The following is a 15,374-nucleotide window of genomic DNA, read 5'->3' as shown; positions in this document are numbered from 1 at the left end:
GGGAAAGGATTCTCTTAAACGTTTCTCCTAAACAATGTATATGTAAAAGTCAAACAAAGAATTACATTGTTGTCTTTGAACACTGTTAATCTCTCTTGTTTACAGAAGTTACAAATAGAAATTCAAGTTCTAATATTCTACTTGTGTTAGTCAGTCCATCATGCCTGACTCTTTGCAACCCCATGGACTATGGCCCTCCAAACTCCTCACTCCACGGGGTTCTCCAGGCAAGAATACTGGAGTGAATAGCCATCCCTTCTCCAGGGTTATCTTCCCCATCCAGGGATCAAACCCTGGCTCCTACATTGCAAGAAAATTCTTTATCTGAGCCACCAGGGAAACCCAATATTCTATTTATCCTAACTTAATAGGCCATTTTATATGTGACTTGAACTTGGTAATCACTTTGGAGTGATTGCCACAGTCAACAAGCATTATTCTTTTCCACCCTCAGGTATTATACTACTAATCTCAACCCACATTCATGTGAATGAATCTAGCTAGTGGGATAGGGAAAGAAAATAGCTTTCTTTGCACCATCCTAGACTCTTGGCTGATATCCCATAATAAAAGTCAAATTGTGCTGTGTGTGCTTAATTGCTCAATGGTGTCCAACTCTTTGCAATCCTTTTGGGCTGTAGCCCACCAGGCTCCTCTATCCCTGGGATTTTTCAGGAAGAATATTGGTGTGGGTCAGCATTTCCTCCTCCAGGGGAATTCTGATCTCCGGCATTGCAGGCAGATTTTTTACTGTCTGAGCCATCAGGGGAGCCCAGAAATGCAGTAATTCATCATTAATTATGAAAAAAAAAAATTCCATACACTTTTCTATTGACGATGGATAGAAAATATTTTTTCTGAATTGCTCGACTATTAGAATTAGTATACTCAAATATATTTTAGATTTTGTTGACTCATTTTTTTATTCAATGTAGCTACCAATTATTGTCTTTACCATTCAAATCGTGTGGCTAATTATTTCATATATTATATGAGTGTAGTGGAATTTTTCCTTTTACAGATGAGAAGACTAATAATAAGGATTCAAGTATGTTGTTCAAAATCACTCAGAATATGTCATAGCCAGGCATCAAAGAATGCTTGTATGACTCCAAACCACTCCCTCACCCACTGTATACAATGACTCTCAACAAGCCTTAGAAACCATCCATGTAAGCAATCCATGTAATTGGCATTGGGGGATTCCCGGCTGGTGCAGTGGTGAAGAATCTGCCTGCCAGTGCAGGAGATGTGAGAGACACGGTTCAATCTCTGGGTCAAGAAGCTCTCCTGGAGAAGGAAATGGCAACCACTCTAGTGTTCTTGCCTGGAAAATCCCACGGACAGAGGAACCTGGCAGGCTACAGTCTGGGATGGCAGAGAGTCCGACAGATTTTGCAACTGAACTCTCACACATAAAAGGGCTTCGGGGAAAAAAAAAAAAAAAAAGGGCTTTGGGATATTTGGGAATCATTGTTTTGAAAAACTATATCAACTCTGTATTATCCTATTTACTGGGGTAATGGAAATCAGGAGAATACAGATAAAACATTGTTCAGATCCAACTTAACACAACTGTGACTCAAGATTGATATTTAATTCAAATGCATTTCATTAGGATTGATGAATTGCATCATTTGCATCAATTGTTAAATTGTCTGCATGAGGTCAGTGGGTCTTTATCTTTCTTCTCCCACTCCTCTTTCTCCTCTTCTGATTTTCTTTTTATTTGCTTTACAATATTGTGTTAATTTCTGCTATATAGCAAAGTGATTAAGTTATATATATATATATATATAACTGAATATACATATAGTTGAAAATATATATTAAATATATTATTTTCCATTTGGTTTATCATAGGATATTGAATATAGTTCTTGGTGCTACATAGGAGGACCTTGTTGTTCCTCTTCCCTTTTTTTGATGAGAATAATATTTTTCACTACATAAACACTAAATAAATATTTTCACTAAATAAACACTAAATAAGTATTTTCACTAAATAAACATTTTTGTTTTCTAAACATTGCAGCAAGCAGTTATTTGGGGCCTCTGTTTTTGGCAGAAAATTCTTCTCTCTCACTGTCATTCTCTCCTTCATCACACAAATACTAGTTCGCAGTCAAGCCGTCAACTTGGAAATTAAATTACCTGCCATTCTCAGGGTTTTCTCCCTACAATCCCTGACTGCCCCTTGGCTCTCACTGAGGCAAACCTCAGAGTAACAATGAACTGAAGGAATTTTAAGAGCATATGTGTCAATGCAAGGTCACAGAGCCTTCAGAACAAAATTCTGGGTTCTGTTCTGTGCTGCTCTTCCTCTCACCTGCGTTGCCATTCTCTAGGTTCTCTGTTTGAGAAAAATAAATAAAAACAAGTCTTGGGAGAAAGCACAGCAAAGAGACTTCTAGTACCATCATTGTCCTAAGAAATAGATTTTTGCCCAGAGCGTCAGACAAACTGCAGAAAGCTGCTCCTGCTCCAAAAAGCAGCTAACAGACTGCATATGCACATAGCCAGTTTTGACTGTCCAGGTGAAAGGGCGTTCCTTATTTGTGATGGGTACAATGTAAAACTGGATTGACTCTTATATATTTATAAAGAATAGACTCATTCTGATATGTAGCTATTTCTCTAATCCACTACAGTTTGAGTTCGTTTTCTTTACAAGTAAGCTGTCTTTGGCCCATTTTCACCCATTTTCTCCTCATAATGTGGTTAATCTACCCTTGGCAAATGGAAAGCTGACTGCAGTTCAGTATTCCTAGAACATGGTACACAGCGGACAGTAATAGATCTAGTGATGGAAAGTTAAGTTGGCATCAGATCATGAATGGCCTTTGTGCCATGCTGAGTGGTTTGGCAGGGGAAGGCAAGTCACTGTAGAATTGTAAGTGGTGGAGTGACATGCTTAGATTTGCATTTTGGAAAGATCACTCTAGTGTTTTCTCAGCAAAGGTCATCAGGAGAATAGAAGTAATGGAGTCCTGAGCTGAGGAGTTTTAGTGGGAATGGAGAAGAAATAAAACATTGGGATAAGCACCTAAGAGACAGGGCCCTGGGAGGGTAAAAAGATGGCCCTGTAGTTTTTACCACAGATGCCCAGTGGGGGACCATTCCCTGTGAGAAGCTGCCTTAGTTCAGAATGCTGTAACAAAAATACCACAGGCTGGGATGCTTTAAGCGGCAAACATTTACTTCTCAATATTCTGGAGGCTGAGAAGTCCAAGATCAAGGTGGTAGCAGATTTGGTGTCTGGTGAGAATGTGCTTCCTGCTTCACAGGCAGCCAGCTGGCCTTCCTGTCTCACAGCAGAAGGGATAGGGCGCTCTCTGGGGCGTGTCTTTTATAAGGGTACTAATTCCACTGTGAGGGCTCCACCCTTACCTAATCACCTCCCAGGGCGCTGCACCCTGGGAGTAAGATTTCCATGTATGAATTTAGTTTGGGACACAAACATTAATCCATGAAGAATTCTACTGGGAAATCAGTATACATGGGAAAAATAAAATGGATTTTCTTTTGGTCATGTAAAGTTTGCAGTGACTTCCTTATATTCAGGTAGAAATTCCTGCTATGTAGTAGCATATCTGGGCTGAAGATTAAGAGGATAATTAGGCATATGAAAGAGATTTGGGAGCTCTGAGGGTGAAATTTAGTTACTGAAATCACAAGTGAGAAATCTCCCTGACTCCTCTCCCAATTCCCAGGCAGTAGATGCAATTTCAACTCTTTGGGTTATTTATTTTGATGTCCGTTGCTGTATTTGTGGATAGTTTCTTTTAAGTTATAGATTTTGCTTATTGACAGGCATTTTATTGCATCCACTCACTTATGAATGATTGAAACAGTTATATGTGCCTAGCAAAGTCCTTGGGACTTAGTGCTTATTCGCTCAGTTGTGTCTCAGTAAAATTATTTCCTTTATTTCTCTCTCTTTTAAGTGCAGGGTTTGGTGATTATGTGGTAGGACCAATTTACTTTTATGACATTTATCTTAATTATTTCATAAGTGTCTTCTATATCCCTATTAGTAAACATATTTGTTTGCTAGGACTGCCCTAGCAAAGTCCCATAGACTGGATCTCTTGACAGAAATTCATTGTCTCACTGTTCTGGAATCTTGAAATCTGAAATCCAGGAGTCAACATGGTTGATTTCTTCTGAGGCCTCTCTCCGTGGCTTGCAGATGGCTGTCTTTTCCTCCTTGAGCTTCCATCCGTGTGTTTCTGTGGCCTAATTTTCTCTTTATAAGAACATGTGTCGTATTGGAGTAGGACCCACCCTGTTATGTGAAAGTGCTCACTGCTCAATCCTGTCTGACTCTTTGTGAGCCCCATGGACTGTAGCAAACCAGGCTCTTCTCTTCTGTCCATGGGATTCCCCAAGAATACTGGAGTGGCCAGCCATTTCCTTTTCCAGGGGATCTTCCCAACCCAGGGATCGCACCCAGGTCTCTGTCACTACAGGCAGACTCTTTGCCATTTGAGCCACCACGGAAGCCTAATTACTTCTTTAATGATTTTATGTTCAAATACAGCCCCAGTCTGAGGTACTGAGAGTTAGAATTTTAACATATGAATTTCATGGTGCAGAGTTCAGCCTATAATAGTGAGATGGAGATATCAATAATTGCTTCCAACATAACCAAGTAGTTTTTGAATTCTTGTAATTTCAGAAGATTCTAGTATATTTATATGAATAACAGTGTAAGGAAAAAGTGATAGAAATATGATTCTAAATAATTACAGAGTCAAAACCAAAGTTCTTTATATTAGAGGAGTTTTCAAAAAAATAAAAACATTTTAAGAGGAGGAAGTGGAGGAGATGGCTTTATTTAAGTGTTTTCTAAGTAGTAAATTATTATGGGAGATATTTTTAGGGATATTATTTCCCCAGTCATTTCACAGATATTTAGGGAATTTCTGCATCACACTCAGTTCAAAAGAATACAAAGCACTGTGAAGAATACAAAGAAATACAAGACAGGATCCTTATTCTCGGGGTTTTCATCTCTGGATAAAGAGTCAAAATTAGTACAAGTGAAAGAAAAAGCAGCAATTTCGTACAAAACCATATGATGCTGTCTGTAGAGCCTTTGGAATCAATGAGAAAGAAGAGTCAATGTGGGATGTGCTAGTCTGAAGTATTGCATGGAGCGTAGGGTTAGACTTGTGCAATGAAGGGTAAGCAGAGTGGAGTGAAGTGCAGACAAAAATAGGGAAACCAGAAAATGAAACTGTGCCTATTTTCTTTATAGGACTAATGAGAGTCTTCAGTTATTTCTTATCTTTTTTATTATGGCAAGAACACTTACCATAAGATCTATCCTCTTAACAAATTTTTAAGTACACAATAAAGTATTGTTAGCTGTAGACACAATATTGTATAGCAGATCTCTAGAATCTATTCATCTTCTATAACTGAAACTTTTTACACCTGCTGGACAGCAACTCCCTCATCCCCCACCCCCACGCCCACTCCTGGCAACCACTAGTCCACTCTGTTACTATGAGTTTGACTGTTTTAGATACCTCATATGAGTGGAATCATTTAGTATTTATACTTCTGTGACTGGCTAATCTTATTTACCCTAATGTCCTCAAGTTTCATCCATCCTGTTGCATGTGGTGAAATTCTATTTTTAAAAAAGACTTTAGTTTGTTAAAGCAGTTTTAGGTTCACAGCAAAATTGACAAGAAAATACAGAGATTGCCTATATTCTCCTTATCCCTACCCACATGGTGCCTTGCCTGTTGTCAACATCCCCCATGAGATTATTATACTTCTTAAAGGCTGCATAATATTCCATTGTATATGCACAACAGATTTTATTGATCCATTCATCTCTCAGTGGACTTTTAGGCTGTTTCCATATGTTTACATTTGTTATTATGAATAATGCTGCAGTGAACATTGGAGTGTTAATATCTCTTCAAGATTATGACTTCAGTTATTTTGCATATACACCCAGAAATGGTATTGCTAGAACATTGCTGTTGTTCAATCCCTAAGTCACTTCCAACTCTTTGTGACCTATGGACTGCAGCAGCACTTCAGGCTGCTGTTAGCACTTCAGTTAGCTCTTTTCATCAGGTGGCCAAGGTCATATGGTAGTCTATTTTTCATTTTTTGACTAATTTCAATACCATTTTAAATAGTGTCTGTACTGTTTTACATTCCTAGCAACAGTGTACAAGAGTTTCAGTTTCTCTACATCCTTGTATCCTTGCCAGCATTGTTATGTATTTTGTTTGTGTGTTTTTTTGTTTTGTTTTGTTTATACTTTTTTGAGAGCCAGGTGTGAGGTGATGTTTCATTGTGGTTTTGATTTGCATTTTCCCAATGATTAATGATGTTGAGCATTTTTTCATATACCTGTTGGCTGTTTGCAAGTCTTCTTTAGAGAAATGTTTCATTTATTTGCCCATTTTCAATCAGGTTATTTATTTGCTGTTGATTTATAAGAATTTTAGGTATACCTTTCCTATGTGTTTATTTCTTGTCTATATCCCTCACTAGAACATAGGATCTGAAAGACAGAGATCTTATTCGTTCAACAATAGAACACTGTCTCAATGCTATAGCTTTATAATAAGTCTCAAAGTTGGTTATCGTCAAACTCTATTCACTCCCTTTTATTTATTATTTATTTATTTATTTTTTTTTGAGAAAAATTTCTGCCTGTCAAATATCTAAGTCTGAATAGCTGTGGATTGTCAGACATTCTTTCAATGATAAAATGATATCTTTTGAAAAAAAGTAGCTCTTTCTTCTTGCAGTTTAAGCTATCTCATAAATATATTTATTCTACATAATTGTAGTTCACTATGCACCCATGACCCAGATAATCATGATCGTTTGATCACTCACACTCACCTAGAGCCAGACATCCTGGAATGTGAAGACAAGTGGGCCTTAGGAAGCATCACTATGAACAAAGCTAGTGGAGATGAGGGAATTCCAGTTGAGCTATTTCAAATCTTGAAAGTCGATGTAGTCAAAGTGCTGCACTCAATATGTCAACAAATTTGGAAAACTCAGCAGTAGCCACTGGACTGGAAAAGGTCAGTTTTCACTCCAATCCCAAAGAAAAGAAATGCCAAAGAATGCTCAATTTACCACACAATTGCACTCATCTCACACACTAGTAAAGTAATGCTCAAAATTCTCCAAGTCAGGCTTCATCTATACATGAACCATGAACTTCCAGATGTTCAAGCTGGTTTTAGAAAAGGCAGAGGAACCAGAGATCAAATTGCCAATATCCGCTGGGTCATCAAAAAAGCAAGAGAGTTCCAGAAAAAAACATCTATTGCTGCTTTATTGACTATGCCAAAGCCGTTGACTGTGTGGATCACAATAAACTGGAAAATTCTGAAAGAGATGGGCATACCAGACCACCTGACCTGCCTCTTGAGAAACCTGTATGCAGGTCAGGAAGCAACAGTTAGAACTGGACATGGAACAACAGACTGGTTCCAAATAGGAAAAGGAGTATGTCAAGGCTGTATATTGTCACCGTGCTTATTTAGCTTATATGCAGAGTACATCATGAGAAATGCTGGGCTGGAGGAAGCCCAAGCTGGAATCAGGATTGCCAGGAGAAATATCAATAACTTCAGATATGCAGATGATACCACCCTTATGCCAGAAAGTGAAGAGGAACTAAAAAGCCTCTTGATGAAGGTGAAAGAGGAGAGTGAAAAAGTTGGCTTAAACTTTCAACATCCAGAAAACTAAGATCATGGCATCTGGTCCCATCACTTCATGGCAAATAGATGGGAAAACAGTGGAAACAGTGGCTGACTTTATTTTCGGGGGCTCCTAAATCACTGCAGATGGTGATTGCAGCCATGAAATTAAAACACACTTACTCCTTGGAAGTCAAGTTATGACCAACCTAGACAGCATATTAAAAAGCAGAGACATTACTTTGTCAACAAAGGTCCATCTAGTCAAGGCTATGGTTTTTCCAGTGGTCATGTATGGATGTGAGAGTTGGACTATAAAGAAAGCTGAGTACCAAATAACTGATGCTTTTGAACTGTGGTGTTGGAGAAGACTCTTGAGAGTCCCTTGGATTGCAAGGAGATCCAACCAGTCCATCCTAAAGGAGATCAGTCCTGGGTGTTCATTGGAAGGACTGATGCTGAAGCTGAAACTCCAATATTTTGGCCACCTGATGCAAAGAGCTGACTTATTTGAAAACACCCTGATTCTGGGAAAGATTGAGGGCAGGAGGCAAAGGGGACAACAGAGGGTGAGATGATTGGATGGCATCACTGACTCAGTTGAATTGGGTTTGGGTGGACTCCGGCAGCTGGTGATGGACAGGGAGGCCTGGCCTGGTGAGCTGCAGTTTATGGGGTCTCAAAGAGTCAGATACGACTGAGAGACTGAACTGAACTGATGCACCCAAAGTGCTCTCTGCATGCACAGGCTCCCACTTTTGTTACTCATAATAATTGAAAGACCTGGACTGAACAAAACTGATGCCTGTTACTTTTCAATTAAGGATATTTTTAAGTAAAATTAGCCTTTTTTTTTTCCCCCCTGTAACTTCAAGGAAGTAGTGAACCTAATTCTTGCAAGTACAGTCTGATGATACTGGCTATTGGACTTTTTATTTATTTGGGGGGAGACTGGGCTGCATGTCATATGGAATCTTAGTTCCCCCACTGGGGATTAAACCAATGCCCCCTGCACTGGAGTCAGAGTCCGACCACTGGACCTCCAGGAAATTCTCTATTGGACTTTTCAGATTGATATTTTGCTTTTTCCCTTTTCTACTTATATTTTCTGTTTGTCTTTTTCATTTGTTTGTTCATTCATTAAATAACATTCTTGCCCTATGGAGCATGCATCCTCATCCATGACTCTGTAAGAGAGAAGAACTAATGATTCTTTGCCCAGGATTTCTTGTGTGAAGCTAGGATGATTGGTAGCTGCTTAGGATATAACCTCAGCTGTAAACTCTTCCCAGAGACAGGCAGAGGTTTGCCTCCCAGAGTCCTTCAGAAGGGTGGAGGACCTCCAGAAGGGAGTCAGTATTTGCTGTGAAGGAGATACCTTATGAGTAAGGGCAGTGATTCATGATTTTTTACAACTTGTCTGTAGGTGTTTTGAAGGGCAGAGTTGCATACTTATGAAAACAGCCTGCTCTGTGTCATCCTCTTCTGCCCTCCAGGAGCCAGGACTTTAGAGTAGCTACTTTCTGAAACATTGCTGATTACCCTGGCAGTGGGTTAATAAAACCTAAGTGAATGGGCTACTCAACTTCACCATCGTAATCTAAAATCCATATTATATGTCAAGAGAAAGAAGACTGAACTCTGTCCTTCTATGGAAGGAGACACTGTAGAAATGAGATTAACAGCCATAGACTCTAAAATCAGTGCTTGGTTCATAACCTGGGGCTGTTATTCATTCCGTGATACCTGAAAAAAACCTCTTAAACACTGTTTGCCTCAATGTTCTTAATTGTAAGATGATTTAAAAAGGTCTGTCTAGTCAAAGCTATGGTTTTTCCAGTAGTCATATATGTATGTGAGAATTGAACCATAAAGAAAGCTGAATGCTGAAGAACTGATGCTTTTGAACTGTGGTGTTGGAGAAGACTCTTGAGAGTCCCTTGAACTGTAAGGAGATCCAACCAGTCCATCCTCAAGGAAATCAGTCCTGAATATTCGTTGGGAGGTCTGATGTTGAAGCTGAAACTCCAATACTTTGGCTACCTGATGCGAAGAGCTGCCTCATTGGAAAAGACCCTGATGCTGGGAAAGATTGAGGGCAGGAGGAGAAGGGGGCAACAGAGGATGAGATGGCTGGATGGCATCACCACCTCAATGGACATGAGTTTGAACAAGCTCTGGGAGTTGGTGAAGGACAGGGAAGCCCAGAATGTTGCAGTCCATGGGGTCTCAAAGAGTCAGACACGACTGAGCAACTGAACTGACCTTAATAATAGTAGTACTTACCTTATGGAATTGTGAAGATTAAATGAATTTATCTATAGCATTTAGAATTGTGCATTGCATAAAATCAGATTTAGAAAAGGATAGTTATCATTAATGTCTGTGTTATTACTCTTCTGGTAATACCTGAAACGAGGCTTTGGTTCAGTCTAAAATATCCTGACATTTGATTGAGAATAATTATACCTTGATGTAAAGACTGAATTGTTATTGTTTTCTTCCCTGAGTTCAATAACCTTATTTAGACTTCTCGGTTGGAATTGATAGTAGTCTCAATTGTCTTGTTGAAGATTCTTGTTGAAATAAATAGATTGTTCAATACCTTTAAAATTATGAACTTGATTTAAAATTAATTCAATACCTTGAATGTTTTAATGCACTAAGAGTAGACTCAGAAAGAATGCAAGTTTTGGAGACAGAACAACCATATATATGAATTTGACTAGGGTAGTTAATCTCTTTGAATCTCAGAAAATAATAATAGCATCCTTATGGTTTTCATATGACTGTGTACATAATATACTGTAATAGTAAGCATAAAATTTGACTACAGTTCTAGCTACCTGGCTAATTTTAATCTGAGGCACATTCCACGTTCTCTACTACCAAATAAACATTCAGTACCAGTTAATAGGATTCATTTAAAATTTTGGAGAAATGAGCATGAACAGTACGAAAAATAAGTCACTATAACTGTGAAGAATCCAGTAATGGAGAGTACCAGTGATTAAAAGCTTACATGCTTTATATAGAACTTAGAGAACAATCTTTTTCATAGTTGTTTAGATATTTTGTTGGATTTTACTGTTCATTTACAGATATAGTACAATACTACTATAATCATGGTTTAGATTGTAAATAATAAAATCTGTATTCCATATTAATTTGAACTATACCTTTATTTATATCACGTATTTTTTAAGAAAAAGAAAAAGTCGAGAATCTCTAATTGGAGTAAAAGAAGGAAAATTTAAACAATAGAATGTACTGTGATAAGTATTTTTAAAAGTAAAAGTGATTGTGCTGTTTCTCTTAGAAACAGAGTTTGGGAATTTAACCAAAGAAATCAGAAAGCATTAGAGTTCAATAGTTCTTTATTATTATTTAATAAGATGATTATCTTTTTCATTAAAAAATCTTTTAACTTTTATAGATAAGAAACTGTGGTGGGCAGACCAAAACTTAGCTCAGCTGGGAACCTGCAGCAAAAGAGATGGAAGAAACCCCACCGTTCTAAGAAATAAGACTTCTGGGGTTGTTCATATGAAAGTGTATGATAAAGAAGCTCAGCAAGGTAAGTCACATGGTAACGAATTTGTGTGGCCTTTTGAATACATATTTATTCATATAATTTTCTCACGTCAACAATTGATGTTTCCTATTTTCCTACTAATAAAAAAAGGGGGGAGGGAGGGAGGCAAGTACTGCTTAATAGTGCAGAAGAAATACCTTCAACATAAGGTATATAATGAACTTTCAAAATGTAGCAAAGCTGCCCAAGGAATCTGAATTTGTCAGGTCTTCAAAGAGGTCTACTCAGTTCTTGATTTAAGAATATGAAAATAATTTTAAAATCCCAGCAAAATATATTCAAAGTATAATTATGCCCAGAAAATGGATGAACTAAGGGACTTCAGATGGACTATGTTGATACTAGAATTTCATAACCAAAAGCATTACATTGGCTCTAAGCATTTTGCTTTTTTGTTTCTCCTTGTCCAAATGGTATGCAGTGAAATGGAGTGAGGGAACTAACAGATGGTTTACATAGGTAGACTTGTCACCTTGCCCAAATGGCAATTAGATTAGAGATACCAGGCAGTATGGCCCCACACCTGCTTGTTTTTTCTTAGTTTTTGCTTCATGATCCATGACATTAGCAGAGCTCCCTTCCCAGAAAAAATATTCTTCTATATTCTACTGTCTTATTTATATCACCGCCATGAAAATACTTTTGTTCATATATTTTTCTGCTTAGGGAAAAAATATCCAGAAAACGTAAAAAGATTTTTATCTAAAAGATTTGGACATGTAGACCAAAGCAGATAAGGGTAGAAATAAGAAAAGTGAACCAAAAAAGTTTTTAAAAAGACAATAAAAATCAATAGTGAACCAAAGCGTTCACTAATTCTGAAGACAGGTGACAACAATCAAGCAGGCAGAATTGATTTATTGGAAAATACCAAATGAAAATCATACTGTACATCCAGAGACAAAATGAAAACCAGATTCAGGATTGCCTTTTCTGAATAGAGTATGGGCCAAACTTTAGTCTGGAATCCTTTCTTGCCAGTAGTAGCGGGGAATGTTTTTCTTTATCAAGGAAAAAAATATTTTTAAATCAAAAAATTGTAAAACAAATTTTTATAATTTTTTTTACAAATTGTACAAATTGTAAATTTGTAAAACAATCTGATAACTGAGATCCATTCATGGTTGAGATGACACTGACATCCAAACTCATATGCACAAATCTGTATTTATTCTCTGATTCTTTTTTGTTATTGTCTGTAATAATGAATGAGTGTTTTCACTAGGAATTATTTAATAGAAAAAAATTCTATATCAAAATAAGTGATTTTAGAGAAATTCAAGTCTTGGAGAATAGATTATATAGCTGGAAATAAAATACTGGTACTCAATAAATAAATATGATTGCATTTTTGTGGATTTTAATACAGTGTATTTGTTAAGTGTAAAAACTTACAGTATTGTGATAAACTTAAGTTTATAGTCTACACTGAATGAAATCATATCTGAAAATATTCAAGAATGTAAAATACAAATTAGAAAAGGAGAGATTATATTTCCAAACATTAAAAAACATGTATTCACTTCTTCAAAAGAACACACACATACTTTGTTGAAAATTGTAAATTAATAAAATAGTCAATTTTTTGTAGATACAGTTCCAATGAAGTTTCTTGGAAGAAAAATTCAGTATATTACGCTTGTCTCACATTGTTCATTTTAACAAGGCCCATTAACCTTTTAAAGATTTGATTCTGTAGGTAGAGTTGGGGCTTCCATGCACTGTGAAAGTATTTTCAAACTGACCAGGACCTCTAACACTTAGAAATTAATGGTATGATAATACTAAACTTAAAATACTGTTTCTACCAGAAGAATATGCTGATAAAAGCATCTGTATTAAAGACAACCCCATTAACAGAATCATAGCAGGTAGTTTAAAAGCTTCATTAGTATGAAATATGAGCAATTTAGGACTACTTAAGGTGTTAACAGTACTACCACTTCAGATTTCAAAGTACAATTAGTTACTTCATTTATCATTTTTGATACAGATCACTGGAGAGCTGAGACTTCTCCTTAGCCAAGTTGACTTTTCTGGTTCCACTAGTGAATTGAGGAATGAAGTTTGAACATCTATATCATTGCAAAATATTAAGTCAAACCACCTTTTCTAATGTGCTAGATAGTCACCACCTAAATTATTACTTTAAAAAATCTCTGTTATTTTCTGCATTCAATTTATATTTAATAGGCAAAGATACTTATTAAAAATTATTTTTATTTTACTTTTAGAGACTAAGCAAATAATATACAATATGTTATTGTTGTGCAATATTATTAGCATAGTGAGCTTTATTATTTATAAAAATAATTATATCTCATTGCATATGTCTATTATTATTAAGGTTTAAAACACACAATCCCAGAAGCTCCTTTTTCTTCATTCTTCATGCATTTTGGATATCAAGGTTATATAATTCTGTATTTTCTCTTGTTTTTATAAATCATTCTCTAATCCATTATTCTTTATTTCTTTAATTCCTTTGTTTCCTCTGCTGTTCATTTGTTGTTTTTTCAAAATTTATAGATAAGTATCACTTGTTAGATTTTTGCTGTTCAATGGTAGTTGGAAAAAAATCTGTATCTAAATGCATATTGCTATAGATTGTCATTGTATTTTAATATACATTCACATGCTGTTGTTCAGTTGCTCAGTCATGTCTGACTCTTTGTACTGCCGAGCCAGGCTTCCCTGTCCTTCACTATTTCCAGCAGTTTGCTCTTATTCATGTCCATTGAGTCAGTGAGGTCATCCAACCATTTGATTCTCTGTCGACCCCTTCTCCTCAATCTTAACCAGCATAGGGTCTTTTCCAGTGAGTCAGCTCTTAGCATATGGTGGCCAAAGTATTGGAGTTTCAGCTTCAGGATCAGTCCTTCTAATGAACATTCAGGGTTTATTTCCTTTAGGATTGACTGACTGGTTTGATCTCCTTGCAGTCCAAGGGACTCTCAAGAGTTTTCTCCAGCACCACAGCTTGAAAACATTAGTTCTTTTGTGCTTAGCCTCCTTTATGGTCCAACTCTCATATCTGTACATGACTATTGGAAAAACTATGGCTTTGACTTTATGGACCTTTGTCAGCCGTGATGTCTCTGCCTTTTAATGTTGCCTAGGTTTGCTATAGCTTTTCTTCCAAGAAAGCAAATGTGTTATAATTTCATAGCTGCTGTCACTATCCGCATTGGTTTTGGACCCAAAAAATTAAATCTGTCAGTGTTTCCACTGTTTCCCAATCTACTTGCCATGAAGTGATAGGACTGTATGCCATGATCTTCATTTTTTGAATGTTGAGTTTTAAGCCAGCTTTTTCCACTTCATCCTCATCAAGAGACTCTTTAGTTCCTCTTCACCATCTGCCATTAGGATGGTGTAATCTGCACATCTGAGGTTATTAATATTTCTCCTGGCAATCTTGATTCCAGCTTGTAATTCCTCCAGCCAAGCATTTTGCATTATTACTCTGCATATGTTAAATAAGTAGGGTGACAGTATATAGCCTTGAAGTATCCCTTTCCCAATTTTTAACCAGTCCATTGTCCCATGTCTGTTCTAACTGTTGCTTCTTGGCCTGCGTGCAGGTGTCTCAGGAGGCAGGTAAAGTAGTCTGGTATTCTCTTCACTTTAAATTTTTTTTTACATTTACTGTGTTCCACACAGTCAGAGGCTTTAGTGTAGTCAATGAAACAGAAGTAAATGCTTTTCTGAAATTCTCTTGCTTTCTATGATCTAACAGATGTTGGCAATTTGATCTCTGGTTCCTCTGCCTTTTCTAAATCCAGCTTGTACATCTGAAAGTTCTCGGTTCATGTACTGTTGAAGCCTAGCTTAAAGGATTTTGAGCATAACCTTGCTAACATGTGAAATGAGCATACTTGTGTTGTAGTTCACTAGAGAGCACTTTCTTATCTCTCCTTACTATTCCTTGGAACTCTGCGTTCAGTTGGGTATATATTTCCCTTTCTCTTTTGCCTTTCACTTATCCATTCACATGCTTCCTATAAAATGAAATAAGTGTTGGGTCAGTGTAGAATCATTATAGATCTATAAAAACAATTGGCACATCACTAAAATAGAAA

General features: G+C 36.9%; 1 protein-coding gene across 1 annotated transcript in view; it reads left to right on the top strand.

The window, feature by feature from the left end:
- LRP1B (LDL receptor related protein 1B) overlaps positions 1-15,374 on the top strand; it is a 1,678,044-nt gene that overhangs the window by 1,059,428 nt on the left and 603,242 nt on the right. The window contains exon 33 of the mRNA XM_065928990.1: positions 11,134-11,274. Within this exon, the coding sequence (XP_065785062.1) occupies positions 11,134-11,274 (141 nt within the window). The remainder of the gene's footprint in view (positions 1-11,133; positions 11,275-15,374) is intronic.

Source organism: Muntiacus reevesi, chromosome 3, assembly GCF_963930625.1.
Source record: "Muntiacus reevesi chromosome 3, mMunRee1.1, whole genome shotgun sequence".
Classification (NCBI taxonomy): Eukaryota; Metazoa; Chordata; class Mammalia; order Artiodactyla; family Cervidae; genus Muntiacus; species Muntiacus reevesi.
The sequence above is the reverse complement of the archived record's forward strand: the minus strand, read 5'-3'. Positions and strand labels throughout refer to the sequence as shown.